Source organism: Bison bison, unplaced genomic scaffold (genome assembly GCF_000754665.1).
Source record: "Bison bison bison isolate TAMUID 2011002044 unplaced genomic scaffold, Bison_UMD1.0 scf7180017863994, whole genome shotgun sequence".
NCBI classification, from domain to species: domain Eukaryota; kingdom Metazoa; phylum Chordata; class Mammalia; order Artiodactyla; family Bovidae; genus Bison; species Bison bison.
In genome coordinates, this window is record NW_011494566.1 from 622,836 (window position 1) to 636,733 (window position 13,898).

The window sequence follows — 13,898 nt, forward strand, 5'->3', positions numbered from 1 at the left end:
GGCACAAGGGAGAAAAGGAAAATAAAGTAGATTGCATAGTTTTCATTTAGTGAAAGAAAACAGTCCCGGATGTCAAAGAAAGAAATTTGCTTTATCTCAGAAATACATTGTGAATCTTTACACATGAACCACTTCAAATTATGATCTAATGGTAGAAGGTATGCCATTTCTTGTTGACTCTCAATTTGGGAAAACCGCCCAATGTCAAATTTTGGTTCTGGGAAAATGTATTATTTGTTGGAAGATTAAGATAGTCCAAATATATGCAAAAAATTGAATGAGAAAGTATGTGAAATAAATATATTCAAGTTTAAAAGAGAGTGTGAGACAGTTAAGTTTTTAAATGTAAGAAAAACATTCTAAATTTATTTTATTCATTTTGAATACAAGAAATGTTTGCCTTGATGAGAAGTTATTCTTCAGGGTCCTTTTCCATCTCAAATTTACACCTATGAAAAAAGCCAAAGTTTTCTCATTTTAGATTTTTCCATGATAGTTTCTATTTAGATTTAGAAGCAAAACTTCCTCACTTTGAAAAAAGAACATTTATAACGTATGTTGATAGAATATATTTGTTTTATATAAAAAATATTTTAGCCTAACAGGAACATTTGTTAAATTTGTGATAATTGATATCATTTGAAAATGATTCACCTTTCTGTTATTACTGCAGACACATAACACTTTATGTTACTCTTTACTGGAGCAAGAGTCATCTACACAAGTTCAAACGGTGCAACCAGCTTATAGGGATGGGTGGGATTAGAAGAAAGATGTAAAAGCTAATGGATGGTGATTTATAACAAAGTAAAAGTGTATAAGAATGATGGTTGTAGCAGGTTCAAGCAAAGAGATGAAGTAAAGAGAAGCAAGAATGTGGTGTAAGACTTTACTTGGGTGAGCATGTTTATCACTGTTAACACTTGAGTTGTTCCCTTCCTCCTTTTTTCCTATCTTCCTGCTCCCCATTCCTTCATCTGCCCCTCTTAAAACTTTATCCCATTTTTCTGTGAGGCCTTTCAATCTCATCAATTCCTCTTCTCTACTTCCACGATACTTAAAGTGTCTCACTTTTAAACTATATTCATATAACTGAATTAGGTTAAAAAAAAAACAAGGAAATACTTGTAATATAGAGTATAACAATAGCTTTTGTACAATATGGAGATGAGAGTCAATCAAGTCAGTTAAAGGGCATCCAGAGCAGATGATGTCTAGAGAAGGCTAGCCTTTAAAGTTGAATAAGTTTCAAATTTCAAGACTTGATGACTAGAGCCATGCCAGATAATAATGTCTTAGTGTAGTCCATGGGGTTGCAAGAAAATTGGATGTGACTTAGTGACTAAAACAACAAAAACAGCAGTAGTCTTACTAGAATAGTCATGTCTTTCTCAACCAAAAACACAGAAGATAATTTGAGTGATTGTCTCCTCAGTTCTCTGAAGAATGCCTCATAACTAGTTTCATTCTAAATTCCTAGAAGGGCAATGAGTATATACATTTCATTTCTTTCTTTCCTTTTTTTAACGAATGATGTATTTTTAAGATCTAATACTGTGAACATGATTGCAAATACATTTAAAAGCAGAAATACATTTGACTTTAAGCATTAATGTAGATGTTTTGCTTTTAACCTAGCCTAACCAAGCCAAAATTCAAAGGAAAAGATTTTTCTCTTTAACATATATTAAATGCAAAGGCATATGGAAGAATTAATCACTAAGATTCTAAGCCACTACTAATCCATTCCCAGAACAAAATTTTCATGGTCACTTCTTTTTATTGGTTTGCCAGTGTGTTCATTTTAATCAACTGATTTCACATTCTTGGAAATTTTGAGGACTTCCTGTCAATACCAGCTGTTACCAGTGCTGCCTCAGAAAGGTTACAAACAAAAGACCGGAAGGACTGACTACAAAAGGGCCCCCTTTAAAGCCAAACCTTTTGTTTTGTTGTTGTTTTCAGTTAAACAAGAACAAACTGTTTCAGGCTGATCAAAACAAGAGAAAGATTGCTGGATTGTTGTCCTGGTTATATGGATAGGGAACTAGGATAAGCACATTTAAATTATTTTTCCTGGTTATGCTATCTTTATCTCTGGTATGCTGTATTTATTTGTTTATTCAGGAACAGATATTTACTGAGTGCAAACTGTGTGCCAAGAACTCTTCTAGGTGTTAGGAGTATAGCAGCAAACGAAAGAGAATTCCTGGGCTTATATTTTACTGTGGGAATACAGGCAGTCAATAAGCAAACAGTTGTATGGTTAGACATATGGTAATAAGTTCTCTGGAAAAAAAACCCCTACGTTTATTAGGAAAAAGGAGGTTCTAGTAGAGAGTTATAGGAAGGGTAGGACATATGGTGATAAGTTGTCTGAAAAAAAAAAAAAACTACATTTATTAGGAAAAAGGAGGTTCTATGTAGAGAGTTTTAGGAAGGGCTCATTGATGAGGGGGCATTTGAAGGAACACTTGAAAGAAGTGAAGAATAAATCACATAGCTGTCTTAAAGAATTACCCTTTAACTATTAAACAATCTCTTTTTAAAATTTATTTTTAACTGGAAGATAACTGCTTTACAATGCTGTGTTGGAGGGAGAATTAAGAGAAACAATCTTATAAAAAGCTCTCCTCAGTCTCTATTTCCCAGCTTTATCTTCCATGACTTTACTCACCAAGTTCCTGTCCCCAAGATTTTCATGGCAATTGGAAATCTCTAGATAGTGTTTAAATTTGACGAAATTCTGTGTGTCTGCTTCTGATTTTTGTTTGGCATGGCACATCATAAACTGGGAGCTTTGTATTGTTTTGGTTGTGGCTACTTGAAAGTGTTCTTCAAGCTAAATGCTTCTAGGAGACTTAACTATCAAAAGAGCCCCAGGTCAGTAGTTCAGTTTCAAGTCAGATCTACCCTGACTTCTGTGTCCCTGTGCAGTTGTTATTTTATCTTTTTCTCTTCGTGCTTTGGCTAGTACCCCGTTACCTCAAGGGACTGAATTTTCTTCTGCTGAGTTCAGTTTTCCAATAAAGCAGTGACATTTGACAACCTGTATTAACTTGTTGATACAAATGCCAACTAAAAAATGTCTCTTGCTAGCAGTTTCTGCAAGAATTAAGTCCTTGGTCAGTGCAGTCACTGAAGTTTAGCACCCCCTGAAAGGAATTCAGGGCAGAATGTGCTCTGGGAAAACTGGCAGAAGAGGCCTTCTGATAGGCATTTTCAGGAGAAATTTTTTATGAACCTGGATTCTTGCATCTTTCTGTGCTTAGAAAAGCACTGACACCATTAACCTTCTACCCAGATGGATGCTTGGTTGCAAGATTCATCTTCACCGAATGCACATATATACCGACCTCCCCCGTGACCTCTTCCAGCCTGCAGTCCTCAGTAAGATACTAAATAAGCTTGACTCAACTTTAACATTGTGCTTTTGTTTGTTGGTATGTTTTGAAGTAGGCACAACTAGGTTAGCTTTCTTGACTTCTGTTAATTATCCTACGTATGGTTGAATGAGCATCTGGGATCTTAAAGGTAGTTCTATCCCCCTTGTCTTTTTTTCCTTGATAACATAGTACCCTAAGTTTGAATCTACCTTCAGATTCTGGTTACCATGTCTGTCCTTCACAGTCAAGTCTTGGCCTTACTGTCATTTTCTGACATATGACCATTATCCATCCCTACTTGTACCTGGAATCATGACTTCAGTTTTCTCTGACTAAACTCTGCTACTTTCTAAACACATGTGATATCATTCTGTGAGGTTTAAGGTTTTTCTAGGAATACATTTTTTATTTATAATGTAGGAAAGATATTATTAAGGTTCTTAGCAATAATAAGAGAAACAGAAAAAGCTTAAAAGTGAACAGATGATATAACTCTACTATTCTAATCAGCTGTTTATAATTTTCCAGGTTAAAAAATGTTTTTTAATTGAGATACAGTTGCCCTATCACAGTGTATTAGTTTCAGGTGTATAACGTAATGATCCAATATTTGTATATATTGTGAAGTGGTCACCACAGTGAGTCACATCACCAAATGTAGTTAGAATTTTTTTCTTGTGATAAGAACTTTTAAGATTTACTCTTTTAGCAACTGTCAAATATTCACTGCAGTGTTATTAACTATACTCACCCTGCTGTATCTTCTATCATGACTATTTTATAACTAGAAGTTTTTACTTTTTGACCCCCTTCCCCCTTTTTGCCCACCCCCTGGCTCTGGCAGCCCTCAGTCTGTTCTCTGTGTCTGTGAGCTCTTGATTTTATTGCACATATAAGTGAGATTTTACTGTAGAGTCGACCCTTGTCTGCAAGGGATTGGCTCCAGCACTCCTGCAGATACCAAAATCTGTGGATGCTCAAGTCCCTTATATAAAATGGCATAGCCCAATCAACCGTCTATATCCACAGGTTCCACATCCCCTGATATGGAAGATGTATTTGTCTTTGTCTGACTTATTTCACTTACCATAAAGCCCTCAACTAAGAGTTTACCTGGCAGCCTGTCTGGGGACGATGTGCTGATTCACATAATCACCCTCACAGACAAGAAACTGAACAGTTCCATCTCACAAGGAACTATATTCATATTTCTCTAGCCTGACTATACCTGCCCTAACCCCTGGCCATTATTAATTTGTCCTTTATGTCTAAAATTTTTCTCATTTCAAAATGTTATATAAATGAAATCAAATAGGATTATCTTCTCAGCCAGAGTCTCTGGAGATTCATTTAAGATATTGTATATATCAATAGTTCATACTTTTTTATTGCTAATATTTCATAGTATGAATGTACTGCAGTTTCTTTAACTGTACACATATTAGAGAATATCTGGGCTGATTCTAGTTTTTGACTATTACAAGTAAGGCTGCCATAAACTTTTGTGTACAGGTTTTATATAAACATATGAGTTTTCACTGTTTTGGATAAATACTCAAAGAGTGCAGTTGCAAAGTCATGTAATTATTGTGTTGTATGGACTCCCAGATATTTTCCAGAACAGTTGTACCATTTTGAATTACCATCAACAATACATGGGTGATCCAGTTTCTTTGCATCCTTGCCATTTTTTGGTATTGTCTCAGTTTTCTTTTAGCCATTCTGATCATGTAAGGATAGCTCATTGACATTATAAATTACATTGCCCATCAGGATGATGGCTAACAGTGTTGAATATCTTTTTCTGTTTACTTGTGATCTGTGTTTTCTCTCTGGTGAAGTATCTCTTCAGGTCTTTGCCCATTTTCTAATTGAATTGTGGGTTGGTTTGTTTGTTTTTTACCACTGAGAGTTCTAGAATATATAAATATTCTAGATTCTAGTCTTTTGTTGGATATGTGGCTTATAAATAATTTCTCAAAGTTTCTGTAGACTCTTCCCTTTGTGTGGTCTTTCTCAAGGCAAAAATTTTAAATTTTGATGAAAGTGCTGTTTATCAGTTTTTTATTTTGTGGATCATGTTTTTGTTGTCAAGTCTTAAGAACCTAGATCCCCAAGGTTTTCCCCTATGTTTTAAAAGTTTTATAGCTTCACATTTAATATTTAGATGATCCATTTCCAGTTTATTTTTACAAATTTGAGATTTAGGTCAAAGTTCATTCTTTTTCCATTGATTTGCTTTTGCACATTTGTCAAAAGGCAATAAAGAACAAATGGGACAAATAGATGTAGAATTTAAACTAACCGCGTCAATGACTACATTAAGTGTAAATAGTCCAAACTCCAATTAAAAGGCACAGATTCTCAGAATGGATAAAAAACAAGACCCAGCCCTTTGCTATGTACAAGAAACCAGCTTTAAATATGAAGGTGTAAATATGTTAAAATTGACATGAATCAAAAGGATAAGTGCAGAGATGGCACTGAGGGTAATTCTAAGACTTGTTCTGTGGGTAATTAAGTGATAGATAACAGATAACCAAAGAGGATATGGAAGAAGTCTTAGCTGATTGGTGGTGAAGGTAATACGTTCATGTTAATATTTGAACATGTTGGCATTTGAGATACTTGCCGCATATATGTGCGGACATCTGAGGTGTTTAGTTGGAAGCACTAGATCTGGAATTTGAAAGAGTAGTTTTAGTCAGAAATGTATTAATAGATTTAGGAGTAAGCAGAGATAGAACTAAACTCATGATCATGGCTCAGCCAGCATATATATTAGCAGAAGAATCCTGAAAAATATCAGTGTTAAAGAAGTAGTGAAGTTAAATGGGAAAGAACTGTCAGGTCAAGGCCTGCCCACAATTTTGTGTTTTGTATTCTAATTTCCTTTTGCAAGGTAAAATGGTCTTATAATGATTTGGCTTAGGATAGTACAAAAACATTTCCTGTAATGTAGGGCCAATAATATTTCTTAAAATGCCCAGAAAACAATAGCAATTCCTGTCTTCCACTTCCCCTATTGTTAACTTTTCTACTAGCACTGGAGACCTTGTACTTACTTAGATAATCAGAATCTCTTTTAAGAATACCTTGACCTGATAGCCTTGAAGTCCTTTACTCTCTGGAGACGTTCACTCTTGCTTTAGATGTATGTTAATATGAAAGATCAGGTAGAATAGACTTACAACTTCTACTTTTTCTATCCATATTACTTATTAAGTGGGATTTATACTAATATTGCTGACAGGGAGAATCTGGTTTCCTTCACATGATTAAGTGGCAAAATGGAGTGAAATGTCCAGAGAGTGATTATGCTAAGAGTTAATTTAAGTAGGTTAGCAGTGACATAAAACAGCTTACCTGAAACCCAAGAGTAAACTTCTGAATCCTGAATGCAAGCAGTGCTATAGATACAAATACATAAATTTTCAAAAGTTAAATATTCCATTAAATATTTTCTTTAGATTAAAAAAGTCAGATTCTGTATTAGTTATCCATTGCTGTGTAAGAAATTATCCCACAGCTTAACAGTTTAATAAAAGAACTAATGATTTACTTCGCACATAATTTCTGAAAGTCAGGAATCTGGGAGTGGTTTATCTATGTAGTTTTGGCTCCAGTTCTTTCAGGAGAGTTGTTCAAGTTATCAACCAAGCCTGCCATCGGGTTTGGTCTTTCCTGGAGTTGGAGAATCCACCCCCAAGTTCACTCACATGGTTATTAGTAGCCCTCATTCCTTTATTTGTTGTTGGTCAGAGGCTTCATTTGTTTGCCACGTAGACTTCCCTATACGGTTGCTTGGTCCATGGCAGCTGCTTTCCCCTAGAGCACGAGGAGATCCGTGAGAGAGAACCTAAGATAGAAACTGCAGGTTTTTCATAAGCTAATCTCAGACCTGGCATGCCATCACTTCTGCTATATGCCATGGACCACACAGACTAACCCAGGTACAGTGTACAAGTGTACAAGGGTATAAATACCCAGTGGGAGGAATTAATGGGGTTATCTTGGAAGCCAGCTGCTACAGTTGATATTTAGTTATCAATTAGAAAGCAAATCCTATCATCCACTTTCATCTTTATGCTTTGCTGTATTTAATTAAACCCATGATAGGGTTTTGTCATATAACATTCTAGAAATATTTATTGAGTGTCCACTATATGCTTGGCACTGGGATTTTAAGAACTCTCTAAAAGTCCCACCTGGAGAAGAAGTTAGACTTGGGATATATTTTGAAGTTTGAGCCAATATAACTTCCGTGGACTGGATTCCAGTGGAGAGTGAGAGAAAGAATAGGTGATTTCTTTTTGCTTTGGACAACTGTATATAAGTGATAATGATATGGGGAAAAGTGGATAGGAGTGGGAAGTTTTTGTGGTAGACGATGATTAAAGTTTATTTCAGATGAACATGTTGAGTAAGGCGGAAGAGGACAGAGGTTTCTGAAGTGACCCTATCAGTAGCTGACATCTGGAGGATTGCTTACTGTTATGTTCCTACTTCCTAATATAGCACCTGTTACAGAGCAGACGTATGGCAAACAGTGGGTGGATGGATGCATGATAACTAGGCATTATTGTCATTAGTATCTCCACTTTACAGTATAGAAAAGTGAATCATAACAAGGTCAAGCGACTCTCTCCAAGGTCAGGCAGCCAGTACATGGTCAAGACTTGAACACCTGTGGTGTGACTCCAGAGTCTGTGCTTCTGTGCATTGCGCTGTACTTATTATTATTCTCATGGCATACTTCATTCTCTGTATACCTCTGTGTCAGTCGGGCTGGGAGAGATGGAGTAATAAAAGTGATACTTGGGTGAAACATGAAGACTGTTGGTGAGTAGAATGGCACTTCTTAGAAGAAGAATTCACTTTGGTATAATCCTATTGTGATAATTCAACCAGGTAAACCATCTATGGGTTTAAACCATATTGGAAGAGAAAGTAAAATGCCCATCAGCCACATACCTATGTCCTATTAAAGGCTCAAGTTTACCTGCATATCTCTGTAAGTCTCAAGGTCTTCTGAAAGGTCTTTGTTTGAGAAAAGAATGGGATAAGGCCACTCCTGCTGAATATATGTAGATTCATCCCGTATGAAAAGATGTTCAGTTCATCAATGACTAGAAAATGTAGAACACTGACTATGGCATGCATGCATTAGCTGGTTTTCATTGTTAGCCTTGCTTTACTCCGCTGAAAGCCATTATTGAGACTGCACTTCAGAGTGCCCCTAATGAATATAAAGAATGACTTGACAATAGGAATTAGTACAATTAGAATAAATCAGTGTTGTTTACTTTTTGAAGATTTTGTTTAACTTAGTTTATTGCTGTTTTAGTCACACAGAGGTTTTCAGGCTTTATGTAGTCGGGTTGTTTTGTGTTTTTCTTTACGACTTCTGGGTTTTGGTCAAACCTAGAAAGGCCCTTCCTTATCAAGAAGTTATAAAGGAGAGGAAGGGATGCAAAGAGAACAAAAGGTAACTCTGTGAGGTAATGAATGCTAACTAGCTTGATTGTGGTGATTATTTCACAATGTGTGTTTCTATGAAACCATCACATAGTACACCTTAAATATATATGGTTGTTGTCAATTATACTTCAATAAAGGTGAAAAAAGATTAAAAAAAAAGTTATAAAGATATTCTTTTGTATTTCTAATACTTAAATTTTGTTTTTTAATGTAATTGAATTTTTATAATTGTGAAAGTATAATAGCCTTTTTTTTCAAATTGTTAGCTAATTTTTCAAACACATTTTATTGAATAGACATCTTCATATTTTCACAAAATCTACATTCTACAGTGTTTTGTATTTTTATTTACAGATGCACCACTTTTCCTTTTTATATAAACCTATCATCTTGGCAATTTGTCTGCTTTCCTTTCTTTCTTAGTTCAAGCACTAAAAGAGTGAAATAAGTATGTCCCCAGGTTTTATGGTCTTGCAAGGTGTCACCTCCAAAAAGTTACAATTTTTGAATCAGTTATTTTAATGGCTCTTACTTCTGGTCTTACATTTTTATAAATGATTTTTAAATTATGTGTTTTAAACTTCTTGCTTGATATATGGAAATATATTTTGTATTGGTTTTATAGCAGTACTGAGACCTTGCTAATCTCTTTCATTCTAATAATTTCTCTGTAGATCCTTTTGAGTTTTCTTTGTTGTATCCAACTCTTTCCTGACCCCATGGACTGTAGCCTGCCAGGTTCCTCTGTCCATGGGATTCTCCAGGCAAGAACACTAGAGTGGGTTGCCGTTTCCTCCTCCAGGGGATCTTCCTGGCCCAGGGATTGAACCCGCATCTCCTGCAGTGGCAGGCAGATTCTTTACCACTGAGCCACCTTATTGACATAAATCATTTGTGAATAATGGTATTTTTGTTCTTTTTTCCTTCCTGGTCTTTTGATCTTTAATTTCTTTTCTTTGTCTTTTGAACTGACTGGAACCTCAAGTATAATACTGAATAGAAAGCCTGATAATGGGACATCCTTCTCTTACCTCCAATTTTTTAAGGGGAATGCTTTTAATGTTTCACCATTACACGTGATGTTTGCTGTGGGGTTTTTGTTTATTTGTAGATGTCATTTATCAAATTAGGAGTGCCCTTCTGTTCCTGATTTATTAAAACTTTTCTTCTTTTTTAACATAATAAATGGGGTTTAAAATGAGAGCTTTTTCTGCATTGATTTTGACAATATTTTTCCCCTTAGATTTATTAGTAAGGTGAATTGCATTATAGATTTTCTAACATTGAACTAATCTTGCAACCTGGATAAACTCATCTTGGTAAATGACATACTCTGTTTTTAACACTGCTGATTTGGATTGCTAATTTTAGAATTTTTATATCTCTGTTTATGAGTGAGAATGGGCTATAGTTTTTCTTTTTGTAATATCCTTGACAGTTTTTAGTATCAGTGTTGTACTAGCCTCAAAAATCAGAGAATGTTCTTACTTTTTCCATCCTCAGAAGAGTTGAAGTAAAAGTGGAATTATCTATTCCTTGAATGTTTGGTAGAATTTACTGGTAAAACCAGAGGTACTTGAATGTTTTCTTTATGGAAGTGAAGTGAAGTGAAGTCGCTCAGTCGTGTCCGACTCTTTACGACCCCATGGACTGTAGCCTACCGGGCTCCTCCATCTATGGGATTTTCCAGGCAAGGGTACCGGAGTGGGTTGCCGTTTCTTTGTGGGTAGATTTTTAATTACTGTTTCAAATTCTTTAATATTTTATAGGATTATTGAGGTTTATTTCTTATTGAGTTCTGTTAATTTTTATTTTTGTGGAATTTTCCACTTGGTCTACATTTTCCAGTTTATTGACATAAAATTATTTATAACTGTCCCCTATTATCTTTCTGATCTTTGTAATGGTGGCCCCATTTTTGTTCCTAATATTATTTATCTGTCTCTTCCTTTCTCAGTATGATTGGAGGTTTGTTTAATTTTATTAGTTCTTTCAAAGAAGCAGTTATTAGCTTTGTCTATCAGACCGTGTATTTTATCTTTGTTTTCAGTTTCATTAACTCCTGCTCATATCTCTATTATTTTCTTCCTTCTACTTTCTTTGGGTCTTTTCTGTATCTCTTTCTCTAACTTTTAATTTCTTTTCTAATATAAGCATTTTAAGTTATACATATTCCTAATTTATTTTGTGCATAGTACAAAAATTGGCAATCATTTTCAAAATGGAAACAAGAACCTTATTCTGACTTCAGAATTGCCGTTGTCAATTACGACTATATTAATAATGCTCACCATGTCAAACATTATGATTTTGATACATATATAAGAAGGTCACGCTTACCAGTGTTATTTTAATGTCATCTTGTTTCATGTAGGATTCACCTTTATTTGATCTTATTAAACAAGCAAAGGACCGAGAAGGACCAGTTGATCACTTTGAACCTGCCTGTACTCTCAACCTTCCTCTCCAGAATAATCACACTGCAGCAGATATGTGAGTGAAATCTGTTGTCCATCCAGCTCACAAAAGGATTCTGAGCATAGTGTGATACAAGCTGTTATGCAAAAGCTGCAGGGAATAGAATTTTGCATAAGACGTTCCTGCTTTCAAGAATCAGGAATATAAGATACAAGACCCAAATAAAGGTCATATACAGAGGTACAGAGTGCTACTGAAATCACTCCAGTTTAGTGTCATGAGGACAGTTTTCATGCAGGGATGACAATTTAGATAGTCCTCAGATGTAGACCAGGATTTCAACATGGAAACCAGAGAGAAGGGAGAGGACGGAGGAGACAGAAAGAGCATGAACCTCAAAGTACAACAGCCGGGAGAGCAGGAAACATTTTTCACAAGTGCAGCTCAGTGCCTTTGTAATGCAGCATAGGATGGGCTGGGAAGATCCCCTGCAGAAGGAACTGGCAGCCCACTCCAGTATTCGTGTCTGGGAAACCCCATGGACAGAGGAGTCTGGTAGCTACAGTCCATGGGGTCGCAAACAGTTGGACACAACTGAGCGACTAAAACCACCATGGGATGGGCATAGGGAGTATGCAGTGCAAACAGAAGACTAAAATGGTTGATGAGTGCCTGATGACATGCTAGAAGAAGAATGCAATCACTAACCTTTATTGAGGGCCCACTCAGTGCTGGAGAATTACCAAACAGCCCTGTAAGGCAATAGACACTGTAGCAGCCTTCATTGTCTATGAAAAAGGAATTAGAGAAATAAGGTAACTTACCCAAAGCCAACAGAAATCAGATCCAAGCGGTCTGACCCCAAAGCCCATGCTCTGAAACATTCCAGCTACACTGCCTTTCACAGGAATGTGTGTAATGTTATGTTTCTGTTGTTCTGTGTAAGAATTGACATTACAAAGCTCTGTGATGAGTGCAGGGGCTGTTTTCCAGAGGTGCCATTTCCATGCTAATTTGTATCCAGAGTATTTCTAGTGTGTGGAACCTCTGCCTTCATGTATAACTTAGCTTGCTAGGTCATACGTTAATATAAATATGTCAAGCCTTATCTTTTTCTTTAATTCAATAAGCAGTTGACTGTTGGGTGCCAGGAAGCGTTTTAGGCACTGGGAATACAAAGGCAAGTAAGATGGATTAGGTCCTTCCCTTCACAGAGCTTACATTCCGAAGAAAGGCAAGGAACAGTGAACAAGGAAACTAATATGTAAGGTGATCTTAGAGTGTAATAAGTTCTGTAATGGAAAAACACAGAATGATGTGAAAGAGAGGAGCTGAGAAAGTGATAGAATGTTTAGGGAAGCTTTCTCTATTGAAATGATGTTTGACCTGAGACTTCAAGAACAAACAGATGCTGGCCTGCCAAAATCTGTATGGTATGCATTCCAGGCAGAGCAAACAGTGAGTGCAGTGTCCCTGGGTGATCACACTTACCTGGTCTTAGGAACAGAAAGAAATCCCAAAGCAAACAAGAGGAGAGCAATGCAAGATGAGGCTGGAAAGGCAGACTGCGGCTAGATCTTGTAGAGTCTCATCAGAGAGGAGGCTCACAGAGAGGAGTTCAGATTTTAAAAAGCTGTGGAAAAACATTAAGGTTTTAAGCAGAGGGGCAGCTTGCTATAATTTGTATTTTTAAAGGGCCACTTTTTGGCTGCCATTTGAAGTACAGACGGGGTAGGAGGAGAGAAAAGAACAGGGCAAGGAAGAAAATAGAAAGACCCAGTTTGGAGACAATTTCAATAGCCCAAATGAGAGATGTAAATAAATGAGTTAGTCTAAGATATGTCAGTAGAGATACAAAGAAATGGAAAATATCTGGGGTATGTTTCTAGAGGGAGAACTTTCTTTTCCATTGAGTTTGAAGATTGGGAAAAGGAAAAAATTTAAAATATCTCCTAAGTTTTTGACTTAAAAAACTGGTTGTAATACGGAGCCATTTCTTGAGATTGGAAACATGGAGAAATGAAGAGCTCCACTTTGGCCTTCTTAAGTCTGAGATTCAGGAAGTGAAGTAAGTATTATCCTGATTAGGTTATAGTTATTACCTATTATCCAGCAGGTAATATTTTCACCTGGATTTCGAGGGAGACTAACTTCTACCCAAGTTAAGTCAGTCTACAGTATTGCTAGTGAATTGAAGGGAAATTCAAGGGTGATAGATTAGACCCTGGTACTTATAAAATCATGATACTGGTTCCCTTTTTCTAGTGTTCTAGTTAATATATTACATGTAGTAGAAACATCCATAGTAAGGTACAAATCCTACTTCCTGCTCAGAATTATTTCTCAGCTGTACTGAGTCACTCAGTCATGTCTGACTCTTTGCGACCCCATGGACTGTAGCCTGCCAGACTCCTCTGTCCATGGGGTTCTCCAGGCAAGAATACTGGAGTGGGTTGCCATGCCCTTCTCCAGGGTATCTTCCCAACCCAGGAGTCGAACCCAGGTCTCCCACACTGCAGGTGGATTTTTTTACTGTCTGATACTAAAACAGAAGGTAGACCTGGACTGTCCCCTGAAATAAAGGGCAACACAGAGCAGTGATAGGTCAGAAAC

General features: G+C 36.4%; 1 protein-coding gene across 1 annotated transcript in view; it reads left to right on the forward strand.

The window, feature by feature from the left end:
- RB1 (retinoblastoma 1) overlaps positions 1 to 13,898 on the forward strand; it is a 118,685-nt gene that overhangs the window by 91,168 nt on the left and 13,619 nt on the right. The window contains exon 18 of the mRNA XM_010834047.1: positions 11,242 to 11,360. Within this exon, the coding sequence (XP_010832349.1) occupies positions 11,242 to 11,360 (119 nt within the window). The remainder of the gene's footprint in view (positions 1 to 11,241; positions 11,361 to 13,898) is intronic.